The sequence below is a fragment of the Trichophyton benhamiae genome (assembly GCF_000151125.1).
Source record: "Trichophyton benhamiae CBS 112371 chromosome Unknown Abenha-G-c-176a04.f1, whole genome shotgun sequence".
Classification (NCBI taxonomy): Eukaryota; Fungi; Ascomycota; class Eurotiomycetes; order Onygenales; family Arthrodermataceae; genus Trichophyton; species Trichophyton benhamiae.
Genome location: NW_003315107.1, coordinates 511,647 through 532,398, shown reverse-complemented (window position 1 = coordinate 532,398; position 20,752 = coordinate 511,647). Strand labels below are relative to the sequence as shown.

The following is a 20,752-nucleotide window of genomic DNA, read 5'->3' as shown; positions in this document are numbered from 1 at the left end:
GGTGTTCAAATGACAGGTATATTTCCCAGAGGGAAGTGAGGTGAGGCGCCTTACCTCCCGCAACGCCCTGATTGGAGCCTGCCAACCAGCTCAGCATCGTTGACACCTCACGAGTATCGAATTGGTCTCAATAGCTGTCCATTACCAAGTATACCTTTCTCTCAGAAGCATGCGAGCCGCGTCCGATGCTCCCTTTGCCGGCCTCTCAGGTTGCGCTTCTATCGTCTTCCTCACGCGAACTTTTTACCCGCCGTCCAAAAGGGAGAAAAAGCGCTTTGTTTACTCTCCTGACGTCACGTGGTTGCCGCATCGACGGTACCCGCCACTAGTCCCGACCTGGACTAGCCGGTTTACTCTAAAACGTGCCGAGGTACGGGGTGCATGGGCGGAAGCGAAGTCGACAGACGGCGGCGACGGTGGCTCTCCATATTGTTTAAAAAAAAAAACAGAGGGCGTCTTGCGGGAAGGCAAATCAGGGCTGCGTAGGGATAATCTTGGAGTTTCTGGTAGCGGGGCTTGCAGAGTTCTGTAGACAGGGGCGCGCGCAAGATCAACTGGTGGTGGTGATCTATAAATAGGAACCATGTCAGCCTCCAAAAGTGACAGATTCCAACGGCGGAACGGTTGACAGCACCCACCATTGCTTCTCGAACACAATATATTAGCCATGCAATACTACACGAGATATAGACGGCCGGCCTTTCGAGTTATACTACACCTCCTTTATATATATTTTCTCCTGGGCATCGTAGACCGCATCTCAGGTAATGCAGACTTATCAGCACGTGATCCGGTGCGACTATCTTCCGCTCACCGCCAGCAAAATCCCTGTACAAAGATAGAAGATGTGAATCACTTGTTGGGCACAAAGACAGACAGGACAATCCAGCACTTCTTCTCACCTAACCACCAATTGTTTTCCGTCTAATAATGTTCCAATAGAGGGCTGCAGCTACGGCTGCAATCTCTGTTGCTTGCTTCCTGAGAAGCAACACTCTCGCTCGTTGAGAACACTCTCTATTTGTATGCGATCATGCCGCGCAAACAAAGGAAAGGGAGCACAAAAACCAACGGTTCCCCTGTGGAAGACAAACAGCAGACTGCCTCTAACCTGGCCCTGGCCACTAATTATGAAGAAATACACAAGAATGAGGCGGACGCCCTGCGTTCAATATATGGCGACGAGTTCGAGGACGTAGAGACAAAACCCTCTGCGTGGAATGTAAGTTCGTGTCGAGTGCTCTGCACTGCCTGTAAATTCGCACGCAGTTTTATAATGTATTTTCTTTTATATGAGACTCTTGATTTAACCTATTATGCTTATCTTGTCTATCCAGCAATCCTCGACAATATCCTTTAAGCTGCAGCTCAAGGCGTCCTCAAATCCTGACGTTCGAGTCTGCCTTTTGGTTGAACTGCCGACGACTTATCCCAAATCTGTTCCGATATTAAAACTAGAAACTGTTCAAGATGTCAGACAGAGTGCCAAAGAGCGGCTTGAGGGCGTTCTGAAGTCCAAGCCAGTAGAACTCCTGGGGTCCGAAATGATATATGAACTGGCTGTTGCCATTGAAGACGTCCTGGAAGATTGTGCGCAGGCACAAGCCCAAGACAAGGACTTACCAAGCCTCGAGGAGGAACGTATAGTCCAGGAGGCTGCTGCTCTTCAGCAGGCCGAGAAGCTGAAGCAGGAGGAGTTAGCTCGACAGCAAGAAGCAACCGTTGAGGAGGAGAAATCGCTACAATTGCTAGTTGAAGATAAACTGAAGCAGCGCCAAAGGGAGAACGAGCAGTTGTCTCGTCGCAAGAGTAGGACTAATGCAGAAGACTTTGGTCTTTTGGAGTCTGTTATCGATGTCCCAGATGCGATATCGTTCGATCCCCCAATGGCCATCACAGGTCTGCATGATCGCCCCCTATGGTTTAAATCAGTTAGTGGGAAGAATATAATTGGCAAATCTCATTACAAGGAAACGTTCTTAGTGAGGCCAATTGTCCCAGGAAACACACCGTTGGTACCACTCCTTGTTTTGAAGGAGATATTCATTCAGGAAAGTGAACATAAGGATATTGATCTCCGGTTCCAGATCAGCGTGAGTGAGGACAAACTTGAATTCTTGAAGAAGCTTCGTCATCCCAACCTTGTGGATTTCATTGGCTTCAAAATCCAACGTCCCATTGATTCATCCCCAAGTAAAACCGGCACCTGGCACATATATGCCCTCTTTGAGCATGCTAACAAGGGTTCCCTATCCGAACTACTGGATATTGTTGGCAGCGTTCCGGCAGATAATGCCAGAGCCTGGATGATCCAGCTGGTCGAAGCTCTGGAGTATTATAATCGTCACGGTGTGGTGCATGGAAATATACACTGTGGTCGTGTTTTGCTCTTCAGAAGCCCATCGAGTACAACAACAGTAAAACTACTCGGTAACGTGGAGGAAGTACTCCCGTTATCATCTACAGCTAGAAGAAGAAGTCTCACAACGCCGAAATCTCCATTCTGGTTACCTCCTGAACTCGCAGGTGAAGGCATGAAACCAACCATCAAGACTGATGTTTGGGATCTAGGTATTCTGTTCTTGCAAATGGGCTTTGGGAAAGATATCCTACAACGGTATACATCCGCAGATGCTGTCATCAACTCCATGGAGCTGTCCCCTCAATTAGAGGACATGCTTGTTGAAATATTTAGATCTGACCCTAAAAAACGTCCGACACCGTTCCAGATCCAACCATTCGAGTTCTTCCGCGTTGACACACCGTTGATCGTCCCCACTGGATCTCCTGGCTCGTCTTCCCTTCCACATCGCACACGTCATGATTCCCAGGGTCACTTAGCAGCAGTCTCCCGTTACAGTCATGATTTCGATGAAGTTGGTCGCCTGGGAAGAGGCGGTTACGGCCTGGTTGTCAAAGCTCGAAATAAATTGGATGGCAGGTTCTACGCTGTCAAAAAGATATCCCAGAAGTCCCCTGTTGCTTTAAAGGATACCTTGTCAGAAATCATGCTGCTGTCAAGACTCAATCATCCTTATGTTGTGCGATATTTTACGGCATGGCTAGAAGAGAATTACATTGCAATGAGTGATGATGATGGCTCGGATGCCATTCTGTCTTCAGACGGCTCCGGTTCCCATTCGGGAGATAATATCGAGTTTGGCTACAGCACTAGTGGACTGGATTTCATCAGCTCCAGCGGTTACCCAAAGGTTGAATTCGGATATGATACCGATGAAGAAGGGGAAAGTGATACCATTTCAGATGGCACTGGCGCTCAGAAGAAGGGCACCAATGCTAGTACTACGGAGGAGGGTGTATCCCTTCGCAGGGTAAGGTCAGGTTCGCAGTCACGAGTCGTTCCTACAACCCTATATATCCAGATGGAATATTGTGAGAAACACGTAAGTGGTTGTTCGGCAATAATTACCGAGGTTTTAGGAAATTAACCCACCGTTCTAGACTCTACGAGACCTTATCAGGTTTGGATTGCATGAAAATATCGATTCTTCATGGAGACTCTTCCGACAGATCCTTGACGGTCTCAATCACATCCATTCCCATGGCATTCTACACAGGGATCTCAAGCCAGACAATATTTTCATTGATATGGCAAATAACCCGCGAATTGGAGACTTTGGCCTGGCTACAAGTGGACAACTTAGCTCAACCGACCGATCGCCTGCGCTGGAGAGCATAGGAGCTGGTTTTACTCAGAGTGTTGGTACCACGTATTATGTCGCTCCAGAGGTTAAAAAGGCTTCTATGGGGCAGTATAATGAGAAAGTTGATGTAAGTTACTCTTCCTTTTATCACTAAGTTCATGCTAACAAGTCACAGATGTACTCTCTTGGTATTATCTTCTTCGAAATGTGCTATCCGCTTGAGACTGGAATGGAAAGAGATCGGATACTCCAGGGTATCAGGCAAAAGGAGCATACCCTTCCTGAAGCGTTCAATCTCCCAGAAAAAGTGGCACAGGGAGAAATAATCCTTTCTCTCATCAGCCACCGACCTAGTGAACGCCCAACCACAACTGAGTTGCTTCAGAGTGACAAAATACCGCTACAGGTTGAGGAAGAGATGTTCCGGAAAGCAGTCATGGGACTCCTATCTGACCCTGAATCTCCGGATTATAAAAAAATACTCTCCGCGATATTTTCCCAGCCTCAAAAGAAGTTTGAAGACATTGCATGGGATATCGACTCGCGTGCAAGTCCTACGGCTACAGAATTGCTACTGCACGGGGTGGTAAAAGACAAGCTTACTGCATTGTTCCGAAAACATGGAGCTGTAGAAACTTGCAGGCAGTCACTATTCCCACGATCATCCCATTATGGCCCAGGCGCCGTCCGGCTTCTAGACCCCGGCGGAAATCTCGTCCAGCTTCCCTACGACCTTACTCTTCCAAACGCTCGTGCTCTACCGAAACAGGATTTATCTATCGAAAAGGCGTTTTCATTTGGTACCGTCTACAGGGAATCTGTCCATAGGGGCGAACCCAGGGGTCATAAAGAAGTTGATTTTGATATTGTTTCCTATAACACCTTGGATCTACCTTTGAAGGAAGCAGAGGTAATCAAGGTACTGGATGAGATTATTGACGAATTTCCGCCACTGAGATCTACCCAGATGTGCTTCCACCTCAATCACTCTGACCTCTTGGAGGCAGTTGTGGCATTTTGCCGTATTACGCCCGAACAGCGACCCATCGTGAAAGAGGTCATCAGCAAACTTAATATTGGGCAGTACACGATGCAGAAGATCAGAAGTGAACTCCGATCACCGAGTATCGGTGTGCCATCGACGTCAATTGATGATTTGTCGCGGTTCGATTTCCGAGGTATGTGTAACGGACTTTCTATTGTGTCATTGTCTATCTAAGATATCAAATTGACATTTTCTCTAGATACCCCCCAGAAAGCATTAAGCAGGCTTCATGCGATCATGGATGGAACCGAATACGCCGATAGATTGTCACCTATCTTCAACCGATTGAACATAGTTGTTTCATATCTGGAGAAGTTCAAAGTGAAGCGAAAAGTCTATATCAGCCCATTGAGCAGCTTGAATGACAAATTCTACAACGGCAGCGTGCTCTTTCAATGTGTCTTTGATAAGAAGAGAAGAGATGTCTTTGCAGCCGGCGGAAGATACGACAGTCTAATACAGGAATTTCAGCCCATCTTGCGCTCGAACCGTCCAAGATCCCATGCGGTTGGCTTTAATCTTGGATTAGATAAATTGAACGGGTCGATGACGAACTATCTGAAAGGATCTAATAAATCATTTCTCAAGCCAGATGCAGAGGTTGGAAACTCCTGGCGCAAAAATAAGGTAGGTTGAACCCATTACTATGATATAATGGGCGTGCATGGCTAACGCAAATGATTACAGTGTGATGTATTGGTTGCTAGTTTTGATCCTTCTGTACTGCGAACTGTTGGAGTTGGTATTGTCTCGACTCTATGGGCACACGACATCAGCGCTGAGCTTGCAGCGGACACAACGCCTTCACTAGAAGACCTTCTCACCAGATACGTCGACGATAACTACAGCTGGGTGGTAATTGTCAAGCAGGACAGTATTGAGAGGGGTTTGAGAGTCAAGAGTGTACAACGCAAAGAAGACTTTGACGTGAGAAGCTCAGATCTAGTCCCCTGGCTTCGGAATGAGATGCGCGCTCGCAGGAAATTCAAACATGACCGACCCCCTGACTCTCCAAAGCTGGTCAAACATCCTAGCCAGGTTGAGGCCAGCCTTTCAGGCAGGGAGAGAGACTCGGATGTTAGAATCCTGACACCCCTTCACAAGAGCAAAAAGACTAATAGGAGAAATATTGTTGAATTTGGTAAGTCTTCTGCATAACCCCATGCGAGAGTCTCCCTTGTTAATGATTATGTTGCAGCACTGCGTCGCTCTCGTGAAGTTTTGGACAAAGGCCTTGATGGGCCCATTGCTGCAATAGACGTCCGAGATGATGTTCTGGAGAGTATTCGAGACACTCGTCTTTCAGATCCGGATAGCTGGCGGAATGCCATCCAGAGTGCGCCGTTGGTGGAAAGAAAATATCTAGGGAATATCCATGAGCTATTGATCGATCTAGCGAGTGAAAGTGTTGCACCGGATGGAACTGTGAAGTATACCAACGCTTTCATCTACAACTATCGAACCGGAAACTGCATTTATTATGACTTGAAACGAGGAAATTAAATTAATTAATCAGCAGACGGTTGAATTCATGTAAATATAGTTATTTTACAGTATGCCCTGTTAGAGACCAGCCAGATGAAATCTAAAGTACACCAGAAAAAACAAAAAGACCTAGGGAGCCTGGAAAAGAGAAAAAAAACGGAGGGATTGTTATCCCGGTGGTATCATTCGCTATCATCATCACTATCATAAGCAACCAAAGGACCGCCTGAACTCTTGGTTTCAGCCGGTTTTGTAGTAATACCAGAGCCTCCATAGCTCTGTAACGCAGCCAAAGTTGAGCCGGATAATATCCCATTACCCGCAGCCGGCTGTGCGGGAGGTGGTGCTTCAATCAACCCAGGCTGGGCCGCTGGTTCAAGCTCTTTTGCGCCATCTTGGGCCTGTTCCAGCTCTCGACTTCTCGCATACCAAACTTCATCTGGCGGCTCATAGCCATCCAAATTAAACCCAGCTTCTAGCCTCTTCCTTTTCTTGGCATCCGGGTCCCTGCCTTCAAGCTCTGCTACAAATTCAGCTGGTAGAGCTCTCCTCACAGCTTCCGCAGCCTGCTCTTCAATTCGTCTTGCCTCCCTTTTCTGCGCGGCCGGGTTTGGATCCACGGTCGCCCAGCGAACGTTTAATATTTCATTATTATCCAAGCTCTGATGCGACATTGCCTCCTTTGCGAACTGGGAATTTGCTTCATTCGTGTATGTGACGAACGCTACTCCTCTCTGGTTGAGAACGCGGATCCTGTCGATTTGTCCCCATTCGGCGAAATGCCTGGCTACCACTTCTTCGATATCGTCTGTAACGTGTATTCTTCCGACGTATAGAGTCCTATTCTGTCTCATAAATGTACCCACGCCTCCCATGTCATCTCTGTAATCGCTGAACTTGTCTCTGCCAAAACAGTCCACGTTTGGGTTGAAAAGGTCATGTATTCCTGGTAAGCGGTGAAGGTATTCACACTCATGTCCCTTTGGACAGAGCCCCCGAGCAAAGAATATGCAAAAGAAGGATCCTGTTATTTTATCGGCACGCGTGTATCCGCTGTCCTTTGCGATATTGCACCTCGACTCTGCTGGTTGTTGGGAGAGGTATTTGTCTTCTCGATCGCCTCCTGACCACTTATTATACCAGATGTTGAAGATGGTTCCGGTCTGCGGCGGCGGTTCCGATTTCACAGTCGATGGATCAACCTGCACTCGTGCCGGTCGTCTTTTCCGCCGTATTATCTTGGTCTTCTTCTCCTTGTCTGCTCCGTCTGTCGTTGCAAGGGCAGTTTCTGTTGCCTCTGTCGCATCTGCTTTTTGCACCTGGAGGTCCGTCGATGGCTGTTCAGCCATCGCTACACCCTCCTGAGTCTCAACCGAGTCTGCCGAAGCCATTTTTTCTATCGTAGGTGTAAGATTGTGGTTGTTCTGATAAAAAGCATGAATTGCAGCTCGTTGAAGCTCCAAAACTTCCGAAGCTGCAAAAAGCGAGCAGTTTTGCTTATGTAATCACTGCAGCCCACATTTGCGCCAATCAGTTGGCGGGGAGAAGACGATGAGAAGAAGAGAATAAGAGAAGAAACAAAGAAGAAGATATAAAAATTAATACCACTAGCTTGATCTCATTACTTTGGGCGTTGGTGGAAGAGGAAAGGTCAGAGATTTCAGACCTCACGGATAAAACATACCGATACTGGATTGATAATACCCTGCTACGTTGCCCATCATGGTGAACATCACGGAAAAGATTAAGGAGTGAGCTTTACCATATATATATTTATCCCTACAGGCGGTGAATGAATATAGGCTAATATAAGTGTCTGGTGATGTGCAGGATCGAGGAGGAGATGCGCAGGACGCAAAGTATGGGCTCTTATCATATAGATTTGTTGATATCATCATTTGGTATATATGAACTAACTACTTGGGCGTATAGAAAACAAGGCCACTGGTATGTTCGTACGGGTTCAGTTCAATTTCTGCATTGACAAAAACTGACGTCTTCTAGAATATCATTTGGGTCTACTTAAGGGGTACGTATACCTGTGTACAACCAGGGGTTCAGCTATCAAACTAATTTATACCCTACAATCAGAAAACTTGCACGACTACGAGCCCAGCTTCTTGAGCCAACTGGAGGATCTGGATCTGGCGGAGGAGCTGGTTTTGACGTTAGCAAGAGTGGAGATGCTCGAATTTCCCTTGTTGGATTCCCTTCCGTTGGAAAGTCAACCTTTCTATCAAAAATCACCAAGACCAAGAGTGAAGTTGCTGCGTACTCTTTCACAACTCTCACAGCCATTCCCGGCGTGTTGGAGTATGGCGGTTCAGAGATTCAGATTCTGGATCTTCCCGGAATCATTGAAGGAGCAGCAGAAGGCAAGGGACGAGGGAGGCAGGTTATTTCTGCGGCTAAGGTACTTATTCCCACCGATAGACTAAGTTTCCCTTTACAATAGCTAACGTGAGATGAAGACCAGTGATTTAATCTTGATGGTTTTGGACGCAACGAAGAAAGCCGAGCAAAGAGCATTACTAGAGGCAGAATTAGAAGCTGTCGGAATTCGGCTGAATCGAGAAGTGCCGTAAGTATACGCAGTTTCTATCACAGAAGAGCAATTCTTAATATATGCCGACAGAAACATCTATCTGAAAGTCAAAAAGGCTGGCGGGATGAAGATCACATTCCAGTCACCTCCAAAGTACCTCGACGAGAAGATGTTGTACAATATCCTGAGAGACTACAAGGTGCTCAACTGCGAGGTCCTGGTTAGAGATGAAAATGGTAATGACTCTCATCCTTCTTTACTTGCCTATACGCCATAGACTAACCATAGGCTATAGCTACCGTCGACGACTTCATAGACGTTATCATGAAGGACCACAGAAAATATATTAAGTGGTAAGGACATCAACAGCAAGACTAATCTAGAACCTCTTCGATTTGTCTAACCGGCCAATTCCTAGCTTGTACGTGTATAACAAGATCGACAGCGTCAGCCTGGACTTCCTCGACCAGCTAGCGAGAGAACCTCACACCTGTGTGATGAGCTGCGAGCTCGACCTGGGCATTAAAGACGTGGTAGACCGATGCTGGCAAGAACTCCAGCTCATCCGCATCTACACAAAGCGGCAAGCCACCCCCTGGTCCCACCCCTTTGTGCTTAATGTTATTGTTATTATTGCTAACCGGAGCGTAGGAAAGGAGTGGACCCCGACTTCAACGAGGCTCTGATTGTGAGGAGCAACTCTACAATCGAGGACGTGTGCGACCAAATCCACCGCACGCTCAAGGAGTCCTTCAAGTACGCCCTTGTCTGGGGCGCCAGCGTCACGCATGTACCGCAGCGAGTAGGACTGGGCCATCTAGTAGCAGACGAAGACGTCGTCCACATCGTGTCCAAATAGTCTACACCTCAATCTATATAATATCACTATAACATCATCCTCTATGCCTATATCAGCTAGTTATCGATATCAACACCCCCTATCAGCACCGCCGGCCAACCAGCGTTGGAGAACCTTCTCGAAGCTTCGCTCGGCCGCGGGATCGGCCCAGGCATCACGTCACAGGCGGCACCCACTTAGCCGGCTTGTAGCAACGCCTCATAAAGGACACCAGAGGCTGCGCCAACTCCCGCCTGCGTAGACATCACGGACGCCTCTATATATACTTGCTGGTGCTGCTGGAGCTTGGAAGCGAGAGACAAAACAGCCAATCTTTATCCAAGACTCCCTTGCCTGCTGGACAGTGACTTATTACCGACTCGCCAGCCTGGTCGCTGTTTGACTGGCTGCTTAATTCGCCCTGCAGCAACTCTAACCAACCAGTTAGTTACTTCACGACTACCACACCGCATAATCCACGAGACCGCAAGCAGCTTGACACTGCGGACAACCCAGCCTACACATTGAACACTCTCGCTCAGAACCAGCAGTCATGGTTGCTGAGACAAAGCTCTACGACTCGCTAGGCATATCTCCTTCTGCCTCGCAGGATGAGATCAAGAAGGCATACAAGTAAGTGTACCTCCTGGACCCCCCGCTTAACTAGCTCCCCGTGGCGTCGCCAGGACTGACAGATTGATAGGAAAGCAGCATTGAAATGGCATCCAGACAAGAACCCAGACAACCCCTCGGCAGCTGAAAAGTTCAAAGGTGAGTGTTTACTGGGTTTGCATGTGTTTACTTGACTACGGGTGGCAGACGGAGTGGGCTGACAACCTGTGTGTAGATGTCTCCCAGGCATACGAAGTGCTTTCAGACCCCGAGAAACGAAAAGTCTACGATCAATATGGATTGGAATTCCTCCTTCGTGGCGGAAACGCAGAACCCCCACCAGGTGCAGGAGGAGCTGAGGGCATGCCATTCGGTGCTGGTGGAATGCCTGGAGGCTTCCAAGGGTTCGGAGGCATGCCAGGCGGAGGGACTCGAACATTCCACTTCTCAACCGGAGGCGGACCAGGCGGATTCTCGTTCAGCTCGCCAGACGATATCTTCTCTAGCTTCGCCCGGTCCGGTGGCGTTGGTGACGACGATCTCTTCTCCTTCCTGAGCGGAGGTGGTGGCCGTGGCTTTGGAGGAGGAGGTGGTGGTGGCTCGCGATATAGACGAGAAGCACGACGGCCTCCAACGCCTGAAGTTACAACTGTTGAAAGACAGCTTCCCCTCTCGCTGGAGGAGCTGTTCCACGGTGTGCACAAGAAGATGAAGATCAAGCGGAAGACCTTCGATGAACGGACAGGAAAGAGAAGTATGGAAGATAAGATTCTGGAGTTTGACATCAAGCGAGGCCTCAAGGCCGGCAGCAAGATCAAGTTCAAGGGTGTTGGCGATCAGGAAGAGGGCGGAACCCAGGATCTACATTTCATCGTCGCCGAGGTAAGCCATTCTTCACCCGAACAAATACAAGTATCGTATGCAGAGCACCTTTGCTAACTATTATTCTACAGAAAGAACATCCACACTTGAAGCGTGTTGGCGATGACCTGATAACGACCATCGAAATAAGCCTCAAGGAGGCGCTGACTGGCTGGTCTCGCACAGTCAACACTATCGACGGAAGACAGCTGCGTGTCAGCGGAGCCGGACCAACACCACCTGGATTTGAAGAGAAATTCCCAGCACAGGGCATGCCAAAGCCGAAACAGCCAACTCTCCGAGGCGACTTTATCGTCAAAGTGGACGTCAAATTCCCGACCTCCTTGACACAGGCCCAGAAGACAAAACTCGCACAAACTCTCTGATCTGGGATTCCGTTCCCAACCGGTCCCGCTTCCATACATATACAGGACCTCGCTCGACATGAACACACAATGAATTAATGAAATAAATTCACCACAAAGGGGATGGAGGGCAGCTGCATTGTTGGAGTTTTTTTTTTTTTTGTTTTGGTTTCTAATATCATCAGTGGAACAACAGGGGATTGGTTGATTTCACATGCAACAGCTACTAACTAGTTATCATCTGGGATGGCGTTTATCTGTCTTTTTACTCTTCTACCTCTCCGGCAGCGCCCTTATTGCTCTATTATAAACAAATACATAGTTTCATCTCTTGCTTCTTGCTGCTCAGCATGTATCTACTACTATCTACTTCGGCTCTGCCCGCTTTTTAGTCTCAAAGCTTATTGGCGCGCTAGGACTCCACCCCAGAAATAGAACATTCAAGTTCCAGCAAGCTTCAAAACTACAAACAACCGATATAAACAAGCACGGAAAAAAAAAAGGGGACTCGAAGACGCCAGACGAAGACATAGACAGCGCAGTCCGTCACGATGAAGACTCGCCTGACGTACATCCACGAAGGCGACAGCGACTTCGACCCCAGCCAGACCACCGTGAACCAGACGGCGCTCTCCATCCGGGCCTTGAAAGCAGCTAAGCAGGAGAGGATCTTGTTCGACTACACCGAGCTCCCTCATGAGGTGAGATATGCTGGGTGCTGGGCGATACGAGCTTGATCAGCGGTACTGATAGCATGGCTGGTTTAGATCCGACAAGTGCTGAAGAAATGCCGCGACCTGCGCATTCGTTGGGCCTCCGAACGACCGTATGCCGCCGTTGCGCCGTTTAGCAGCAGGGTCTCTCCAGGACTGCATGTCGTCTTTACGCCCGCCAGCAGCGGTTCATCTGGGTACGTCGTGGCGCCCTGCGGCCTCATTACCTGATCCTTTGTCTACTTCTCCCTAGACATGGACTGCTGCTTACATCAATCTTTTTGTTTATAGTGAATCTCTATGCCGTCTGCTACAGAAAAGCTTCAGCAGTCAGATTGATTGTACCATTTCACCGGTTAGTTCTGGCACCTTCCCACTCCCTTGCTTTGAACAGAAACATATATTAAACGCTCAATGTGCTCTCTAGTTATCATCTTCCCCGTCCTCATTCATACCAACCACCGATCCCTACGCACGGCTAAAACTCCAAACACTGCTTCCATCCTTACACCAACTTATTACCTACCTCGATCGATACATTTGCCAGGAAAATGCCGAATGCCACAACCGCATTGCTTCGATCTCCTCGGCTTCTTCACTGGATATAGACTACAATGACTCCACGGCTCATCTTATGGTGGCTGCATACTGGCCAGACGCTCCCGAAAAGACTGGCTGGTCAGAAGTAATCAATGAGCCTAAATACGACGGAGACCGAGTTGAAATTGGAATCTTAGCGGAGCAGACTCCCCTGAAACCAGAGGAAGTGAGAGTGGGTGGGATGTTGGCCGATATAGGCCGAAAAGCAGAGCTAAGTATGAGCACCCTGTCCATGCAAATCACCCACCTAAAATATTTCTAACATCTCGCCGCCCAGCTCCCACTCTATTCAGCTTCGGTTCGCGACACCATCCTATCCAAACTACATACCGCACCCAATTCACATCTCCAACCGGTCTCCACCCTACTCTCCAGCTCTCCCTAAAGAAATCCTCCCTGTACCCGCCTACAAAACTACCGCCCGACACAACCTGCTCTTTATACACATACCTCACCCTCCCATCGACAATATTCGCCGATAAATACCAACTCTCCACCCAAGACCCCCTCTTCCTCCAATCCCACAACCTTGTTTCCCTACACAGCATCCAAGGCGAAACCGACCTCGAAGCACCAAACTGGATAACGCAACAATGGGGATCCAACCTGCTCCTAGAACTAGCCACGCCTTCACTGGAAGCTGCATCAGAATACCCTCTGACGAATGATGAATGGAATATAACCGTCCCTCTGCACCTGCGGTACCTACACCCTTCCCCGTCAGGGTACCGCGACATATCCGTCCCCTGGCCCGTGGTTTTCTGGGCCTGTGCCAACGACGACGGAAACGCAGACGATAAGCAGAAAATTAACCCGTTTGATCGTGTGAGTTTGGGATGGGAGTCGAGTTTCCCTGCTCGGACGACATATTATCATCTCCAGCCTGAGCCGGAGCCAGCGTCAAACCTGCTCGTTGAGACGATTAGCGTTCCAGTATTGAATATGAGCCGTGATACGCAACGGATGGAAATACAGGTTGGAACTGCTATGATTATCATCGGCGGTTTCATGTGGATATTGTGGAAACTGGGACTAATAACGAACTCACCGGCTCCCGTACAAGCAACGGATGAGCCAGAGGAGAGTAGGAAGGATCAATGATGCATCATACCATAACTTCTAAGCACACTTTTAATTAATAACTAGGCTACGTATGAAAAGGAAGATCATGACGGGATACAAATGAAGACATATTTAATTACCCTTGCAATAAACGCATAATACAACACACAAAAAAAAAAAAAAAAAAAAAAAAAAAAAGAAAAAGAGCTTATGAATGAAGAAAGTGGAATTTGCCAGTCATAAATCAAATGCCTCATGTATAATCAAGTCCAGTATCAGGGGGAAGAAAGGACTATATACACATAAAAGGAAAGAGCTTCAATCGATCCTATCATAAACATTCATCGTCATCATTAGATCGATAAACAAGGGGGGGAAAGGTGTAGGTTGTTAGCTTTGTGCATGAATAGAGTAAAGAAAAAAACATTTCCCTCCTTTTATTTTCCTGACATTCAGGAATAGCATCAGATTCCATACCACTTCGTTGACTTGAGCTTCCGAAATTGGTTTGAACAAAATAAGGGAAGCAAATAGAGAAGAAAAAAAAAGTTAAAGAGAATCGAATATGACATGAATATTGAATGGACACCCATCTGGAGTTTTCACCAGTTGAAGCCAGGGGATAGGATAGGAAAATAGGGGCGTGAGGTTTGGTATGGATCTGTTGCTCTTATCGTCATGCTAAAGGATGACTTCTGAATGAGCAAACCTGATTGAAATAGGGGCGAGCATCCTTCGTATGTGAAAGTCTGCGTGGAATTGACCGCAGTAGGAGACCGCTTGCGCGGAATGATATGAAGCTTAGAAACTCGAACAAAGAGGCAACAATGGTTCTATCCCAGTAACCACCAAAAAGAAAAGAAACGCCGGATCCAAATGGCCCAATGAGATATTAGTGCATCGAGGTGTGAGTGTGAATTGAATAATCGATCCAGTGAAAACTCCAACATGGTGAAATGGCCAACAAGAAGGAAATTAAACTCCAAAAAGCGGTACGCAAACATGTTGGAAAGCAGAGACGACTGGACATCAAAAAAAGGCGGTTTGTGTTATACGACGATAACGTCTCCTTCTGCATCTGCAGGATCAGACAATGTCATGTCTGTATATTTAGTGGTTCCAAGAAGGACGGAATCCTCTTCCAGAGCAATGGCGCTGTCATCATTATTAATTTGGTTTCCCTCTAGACTCGTGTCAACAGCAGGCCGATTTGGGACATCAGCCTTGATGGTCTTAGCTGCGGTATTCGACGTGACCTGATTCACGTTTGGGGCCGCCTCCTGAGCTGATTGCTCGGTTTCTGTTTGCTGACTGGAGAGCTGGTTGGTAGAGGCGAAGCTTGCAAGCTGGGCTGCAACATTTGCTGTGGGTTTGTTCAAGAGGTTTGCAGAATGTTCGCGTAGTGACCTTGGCGAAGTAGCCATAAAACCTCCCCTTTCTGCTTGCCAATGCATCATTTCAAGGAAGAAAACCTTGGTCATCCACCAGGCACTGAAGCTCTCTGCATTCGAAAGGGTGAGACGGTGAAGGGCAGTGGTCCATAGAGCATCCGCCTTTTCGATTATGCAAGTTGCCGAATGATTGGGGAACATGGCAGGCAATTGTAAAATGAAAGTGATCCATCGGTCTGGGAAATTTGTGTATTCTTCATTGTTAGTTTGCTGAAGGGGGAACTTTTGGAACCCAGCTAACTCGTGGTCAATAGAGTCGGTCTGAGGGGGTGGGCAGTTATCCAATGGGTATAAAAGAGATTTCATATGTTCTTTTAAGATGGTAATTGCGGTTTTCAGTGAGCATGGAGGTATGTTGGCCTTGATGACGGTCTCAGTCGGATCAACGAAGGTACTAAACTCTTCCCACATCTTATTTCGATTTTGTTGGTGACAGAGCCATGCAGCAGCGGCAATGGCAGACTGGTTAACGTCAAGCATACGTTTCAGCAAATGACAAAACAGCCGGCAGGGAACAAGTCGCGCGGTGGACACATGCTCTGGTTGTGATTTGAGGGTTTCGGCGATGTGAGTAACAAGCTTGCATGAAATGGATTGGAAAGCCTTGAGGACAGGGTCCGGGACAACCTGCGTTGTTAGTGGGGATACAAAGGCAAGCATCTTCTGGTACATGATCCAGTCGCATTCCTCCACCCATGGTGCGACATTCGGATGAATGAGAAGTTTGTGGACCGGCACAGTGAGGGTGCCCTGGAAGGCAGTAAAGTGACGGAAGAGGTTCTTTTCCTTGCAGAATCTGAAGCTGTCGATAACTGAGGTGCAATGAGAGCGATACAAGGCGGCAAGTGCGTCGGCGGCTGAAGGATCAGAGTTGTCGGGGAGATACTGATGTATGTTTGGCAATGAGAGGGTATCGCTGTCGGTGGATGGGGTATTGTCTGTCGGCTCAAAGTGAAGCAGATGGTTGATCTTCAATTGGGTTTTGACAGCCATGGGGTCAACTCCCACGTTGATATCGGAGATGTTGGTGTCTGCGCAGGCACAACGGTGTGTAGGGCCGGATGGCTGGCTTTGCTGCTGCAGGATATTCAGGCCCGGAGATGTAGCGTCTCCCGCATCAACAAGCGATTTTTGTGTTTGCTGAGAATCAGGGAGAAAGCTGGACTCGAGCTGTGAACCAGCACCATCAAGGTTCAAACCATGGTCTTGCACTTTGTCCATCTTATCGTCGCACTCAGCCTTGGTGTCTTGACCAATAAGGGACAAATCAACGTAATGATATTTTGACTCTCCGCGGACTCCGAGGCGACGAGTCTGCACGTTTGGGAATATGATCCTGACGAGCTTGCCAAAAGAGGCGGGATTAAGCACCGACACACGGTCATTTCCACACTTTTCGGCATAACAACAGTAAACACGGTCTCGACGGACCGAACCATCTCCTCTCTGGCAGTTCTCACGAAGCCTGTATCGGGTGAATTAAGTAAATAACACACATGACGAAATAAAAGTGGGAGACTATGCATACCATATCATAGCAAACACTTGTTTGACTTTTTCTGATTTACCACCGGCTCCCTCGTTCTTCCTAACCTCGGAAGCCATATCCTGTAGAGAGTAACCATCATATTGACGAAGAAGTCGTCGTAGTTCGTTATCATTGGCAATGGAAGATGAGGTGCCTCGTCTCTTTCGAGGACCGACTTCTGACCCGTCATTATCTTCAAGCATGCGGTCTGGTGTGGGATGATGGTGGTTTTCTGTGGTATCAAACATCTGGGGGAAATGAGCGGATGCAAACTCGGCCGGGATGATACCTGGCGGCGGAGACGGCTGTGACGGTTGTACACTAATATTCCTATTGCGAAGAAGATGCTCCTGAAGCTGTAGGTCTGGACGCTGCTGTCGGACTGCTGAAACATTATGACTCTCTTGCTGTTGCTGCAAGGTATGCTCGTCCAGTCTGGGCGCAGGAGGAGGAGCAGCATGCCCGAACTGCTCACCGTACCGCAGGATCATCTCTTCTGGGTTTGGATGATGATAAGTTACTTGTGAAGGAGGGTACTGAGAGCGCATGTACGTAGCATAGATATCCTGGGGCGCTGGCTGTTGCTGTTGCTGGACATCTGGATGGTACTGTGTGGTGACTGAGTGAATGCTGGCAGTCGACCCCCGAGACCTCGAGAGTCGAGCACTCTTGGTCGACGCTGTGTTTGACCTTGACCGCATGGGTTCAATGGTACTCTGCCGGCTTCTCGGTCGCTTCTGAGCTGTCTGAGCCGGCAAGCATGAAGTATCTGCCATCGCGAGGAGCCAGTCAGCCAGGATGTCAGGGTCATGATGGGGGGGTGGGCGGGAAACACCCCGAGTACAACAACAACATCAACAGCAGCAGCAGCAAATGCAAAAACAGAGGTCAACAAGGCCATTTACCGATATCTGGGGTCATGATGACTTGTGTGAGTGTTCAGCGAATGGCTGGATAAGAATATGATCCCTCTTTTTTGCTTCCTTCGTTTTTTCCGCAGTCGAGGGCGGTCCCCTGCTGGACTCGAGATTGTCACCGCCACAGGCCCAGCTCGAGCCAGGCAGTCGTCGATAATACCAAGGCGACAAAGCGATGCAAAGACAGCCAAAGGACAATGGGCAGTGCAGGTTACCTCGTCGAGCCCGGCGTGGCTGCGGCCGTCGTGGTCGTTTGCGGATGTGTTGGGACGTCGTTCGCGCAAAAAAGGGCCTGAGGTGCCTGGGTTGTCGTTTTCTTCCGTCCGGCATGTAAACAAGGTGTTGTTGATGGGGAAACGCCTTCGCCTGCGCTCGGCGCCTTTATTTTTTCGCTCTTTTTTCGCTTGTTTTGGTCTAGCTGCTTTTTCTGCTTAGTCATTATTACCACCTAAATCACATGATGTTTTATATCACGTGATATAAACAAAGGTCACGTGTTATGAGGCTAATGATCACGTGAGTAGTAGATAAGATCACATGACAAAGCTTATCGGTGAAGGCGGTGGAGGTCGGCAGAACTCCCAACCAGGGAAGTGGCAAAGCACGTGAAAGTCATCACGTGACCCCTCGCCTGCGCACACGCCCCAAAGCGAGAAGGCAGAAAACCCCGAAGGGAAAAGGAAAGGAAAAGGGAAAACGCAAAAGTAAGTAAAACAAGCCACAGGTTTCGAACTTCCTGGTCGAACAACACAACAACAAGAACCAACAACGACGAGCCGCCTCTCGACTCTCCTTCTCGCACCAACAGCTCCATCCCATACTGTCTTCGTCTTCAACACCACCGTCTCTCCCACACAGGCACACACATACAAGCTAGCTACCAGCAAGATGTCGTTCCAGGACCGTGTGCAGCACCAGATCGCCCAGATCGATAAGGAAGTATGCAAGCTCCTCGCTCCTCTCCTCCTCTTATCTTACGCAGCCCGACTCCAAAGGCGAGCATCCCACTTCGCACGAAACCAGTGCTGACGAAGGCCTCCCTGCAGCTCTCCAGATACCCAGTGCTCAACAACCTCGAGCGACAGACCTCAGTGCCCAAGGTATACGCCTTCCTCGGCGTCGCAGGCATCTACGTCTTCCTTGTCTTCTTCAATATCGCCGGAGCTTTCCTCGTCAACCTCGCCGGCTTCGCCATCCCAGGCTACTACTCCCTCAATGCCCTCTTTACCTCCTCGACGGCAGATGACACTCAGGTAGGCAGTGCAATGCTTCGGCTGTTCTCTTTTGCTCTTCCGACGCTTACGTTCGTCATCTGTGCTCGTGCTAACGTTTTGTTTGTGTTTTTGTAGTGGCTGACGGTTAGTTTTTTTTGCCCCGAATGACCCACCATGTGTACCGAGACCTCCAGGTGATCGATTTCAGAAAGCTAACCACGTGAAATCGTCGTCTATAGTACTGGGTTGTCTTTGCGCTTTTCAGCGTTGTTGAGAGTGCTATCAGTGCTTCATACTGGTTCCGTAAGTACATGCTGGTTTGCTTTGCCCATTTCGCTGCTGCCTAGGCTGACGTGTTCCCGCCCCTCTCCTTTTTTTTTGCAGCATTCTACTACCTCTTCAAGTTCTTCCTCGTCCTCTGGATGGCACTCCCACAGACTAGGTAAGCCCAGGCGACTGCTCTGATTGCACGGAGAACCCCCCTTTATATATATATGTATATATATTTGATAACTAACGGCCATTGTGTGTACAGCGGAGCTCAGATTGTCTTCCACTCCTTCATTCAGCCTGTCTTCGCCCGCTACTTCCAGGGCCCCTCTACCTCCTCCAACCTGAGAGCCCAAGCTGAGCAGGCCGCCAAGGAGCACTCCTCTTGATCGCCTCAATTCTTATATCGACATAGTCAACTGGAATGGTGGGCAAGTCCCTCCTTGCCCCTGCCGCTTGTTCTGACGGGATATGGACCCCTTCTTCCAGATGCGCGCATAACTATGAACGACAAGCTTGACGCTGCGTTTGGTATATGGATAAGGACACAAAAACATTCTCTCTCTCTCCCTCTCTCTGTATCACGGATGGATTCTTTTTTAATGGTCACAAGAGCAGTCATCGCGGCGTCCTTCAGGACGTGAAAACAAACAATTGCTTGTTCTATTTTACTGTCTGTCTGCCCTCGCGGTGACTCGACTCTTGTATCCAACTGCATCGACTCTTTTGTCTTTTTTATATTGTCTCTTCTGAATTTATTGTTATTTGTTTCCTTCCGTTGGCTCGCAGGGGGGCTTGGCCATGCAATAATTATCATAAGAAAAAAAAAAAAAAGGAACAACCCCCTGTTGCATGGTCCCACGCCATTGTCCTATATTCTTCTCTCATCTTGATTCATTTTCCATTTTCTTCGTCGGTACGCGCGGTAATTCTGGATGTAGTGGGAGAAGGGTAGGTGGTGGTGCAGTGGCTGGGCTTAATTGGTTGTTTTGATGTATAATGACTCGGATTGCCACCTGTCATTTGTTTTTTCTTCTTCGTCTTCGTCTTCGTCTTCGTCTGCTCTTCCCATACCCAAAGTTGGCTTTTTTCTCCTCTTCTGCCCCTCGATAGAAGCAAACTCGGACATGGAATTGGCAGAAGAACTTTCGTTCGGTAAAAGTAATTAAAAATATTCAGTAGAGACCCAATCTGTTTCCCCAGTTGTCCAGTTTCGGGTTCAGAACAATCTGGTAGGGAAACGGGTTCGACTCGCTCGTAATCGGCGGAATGTGGTCTTTATTCTTATTCGCAATAGCCACGATCTTGAGCGCGGCTTTCCTCAACATTTTCTCCATCGCCTTTCGCACCTTGGCTCGGTCTATACACACTTCCCCATTAGAGCTGCAACTACCACTTATATAAACACACAGTAGAGAGTCAGGTCAGGTAAACATACCTAGTTCGGTCCGCGGAGTCGCAATGGTGATATCTAGAGTCCATATCTCCCAACAGACCTCCTCCTCCCCACTGCCGGTCAACCCGGTGAACCACGCACCAGACTTCTTTCGCCTTTTCTCAAAGAACTGCACGGCAATGCGA

General features: G+C 48.4%; 8 protein-coding genes across 8 annotated transcripts; 5 read left to right on the top strand and 3 right to left on the bottom strand.

Moving 5' to 3' along the window:
- Positions 1 to 1,033: 1,033 nt before the first annotated feature.
- ARB_07116 (uncharacterized protein) lies at positions 1,034 to 6,213 on the top strand (the record flags this gene model as incomplete). Its single annotated transcript, XM_003014508.1, has 7 exons — positions 1,034 to 1,222; positions 1,338 to 3,332; positions 3,463 to 3,792; positions 3,841 to 4,843; positions 4,910 to 5,337; positions 5,398 to 5,851; positions 5,909 to 6,213. The coding sequence occupies 7 exons, from the start codon at positions 1,034 to 1,036 to the stop codon at positions 6,211 to 6,213; spliced, it is 4,704 nt and encodes a 1,567-aa protein (XP_003014554.1).
- Positions 6,214 to 6,377: 164 nt separating this feature from the next.
- Positions 6,378 to 7,586, bottom strand: ARB_07115 (uncharacterized protein; the record flags this gene model as incomplete). The annotated part of the gene is made up of 1 exon (XM_003014507.1): positions 6,378 to 7,586. The coding sequence occupies one exon, from the start codon at positions 7,584 to 7,586 to the stop codon at positions 6,378 to 6,380; it is 1,209 nt and encodes a 402-aa protein (XP_003014553.1).
- A 470-nt stretch (positions 7,587 to 8,056) lies between these two features.
- On the top strand, positions 8,057 to 9,017 carry ARB_07114 (uncharacterized protein; the record flags this gene model as incomplete). Its single annotated transcript, XM_003014506.1, has 4 exons — positions 8,057 to 8,146; positions 8,249 to 8,608; positions 8,667 to 8,776; positions 8,831 to 9,017. 4 exons carry the CDS (start codon positions 8,057 to 8,059, stop codon positions 9,015 to 9,017), a joined length of 747 nt encoding a protein of 248 aa, XP_003014552.1.
- A 1,114-nt stretch (positions 9,018 to 10,131) lies between these two features.
- Positions 10,132 to 11,437, top strand: ARB_07113 (uncharacterized protein; the record flags this gene model as incomplete). Its single annotated transcript, XM_003014505.1, has 4 exons — positions 10,132 to 10,211; positions 10,282 to 10,349; positions 10,426 to 11,072; positions 11,144 to 11,437. 4 exons carry the CDS (start codon positions 10,132 to 10,134, stop codon positions 11,435 to 11,437), a joined length of 1,089 nt encoding a protein of 362 aa, XP_003014551.1.
- Positions 11,438 to 11,967: 530 nt separating this feature from the next.
- On the top strand, positions 11,968 to 13,830 carry ARB_07112 (uncharacterized protein; the record flags this gene model as incomplete). The annotated part of the gene is made up of 5 exons (XM_003014504.1): positions 11,968 to 12,117; positions 12,267 to 12,326; positions 12,383 to 12,484; positions 12,557 to 12,944; positions 13,007 to 13,830. 5 exons carry the CDS (start codon positions 11,968 to 11,970, stop codon positions 13,828 to 13,830), a joined length of 1,524 nt encoding a protein of 507 aa, XP_003014550.1.
- A 1,010-nt stretch (positions 13,831 to 14,840) lies between these two features.
- Positions 14,841 to 17,671, bottom strand: ARB_07111 (DNA damage and replication checkpoint protein Rfx1, putative; the record flags this gene model as incomplete). Its single annotated transcript, XM_003014503.1, has 3 exons — positions 14,841 to 16,707; positions 16,771 to 17,389; positions 17,461 to 17,671. 3 exons carry the CDS (start codon positions 17,669 to 17,671, stop codon positions 14,841 to 14,843), a joined length of 2,697 nt encoding a protein of 898 aa, XP_003014549.1.
- Positions 17,672 to 18,195: 524 nt separating this feature from the next.
- On the top strand, positions 18,196 to 19,560 carry ARB_07110 (uncharacterized protein; the record flags this gene model as incomplete). The annotated part of the gene is made up of 7 exons (XM_003014502.1): positions 18,196 to 18,203; positions 18,345 to 18,391; positions 18,412 to 18,626; positions 18,734 to 19,024; positions 19,141 to 19,204; positions 19,286 to 19,343; positions 19,437 to 19,560. The coding sequence occupies 7 exons, from the start codon at positions 18,196 to 18,198 to the stop codon at positions 19,558 to 19,560; spliced, it is 807 nt and encodes a 268-aa protein (XP_003014548.1).
- A 587-nt stretch (positions 19,561 to 20,147) lies between these two features.
- On the bottom strand, positions 20,148 to 20,300 carry ARB_07109 (uncharacterized protein; the record flags this gene model as incomplete). The annotated part of the gene is made up of 1 exon (XM_003014501.1): positions 20,148 to 20,300. The coding sequence occupies one exon, from the start codon at positions 20,298 to 20,300 to the stop codon at positions 20,148 to 20,150; it is 153 nt and encodes a 50-aa protein (XP_003014547.1).
- Between the last annotated feature and the right edge of the window lie 452 nt (positions 20,301 to 20,752).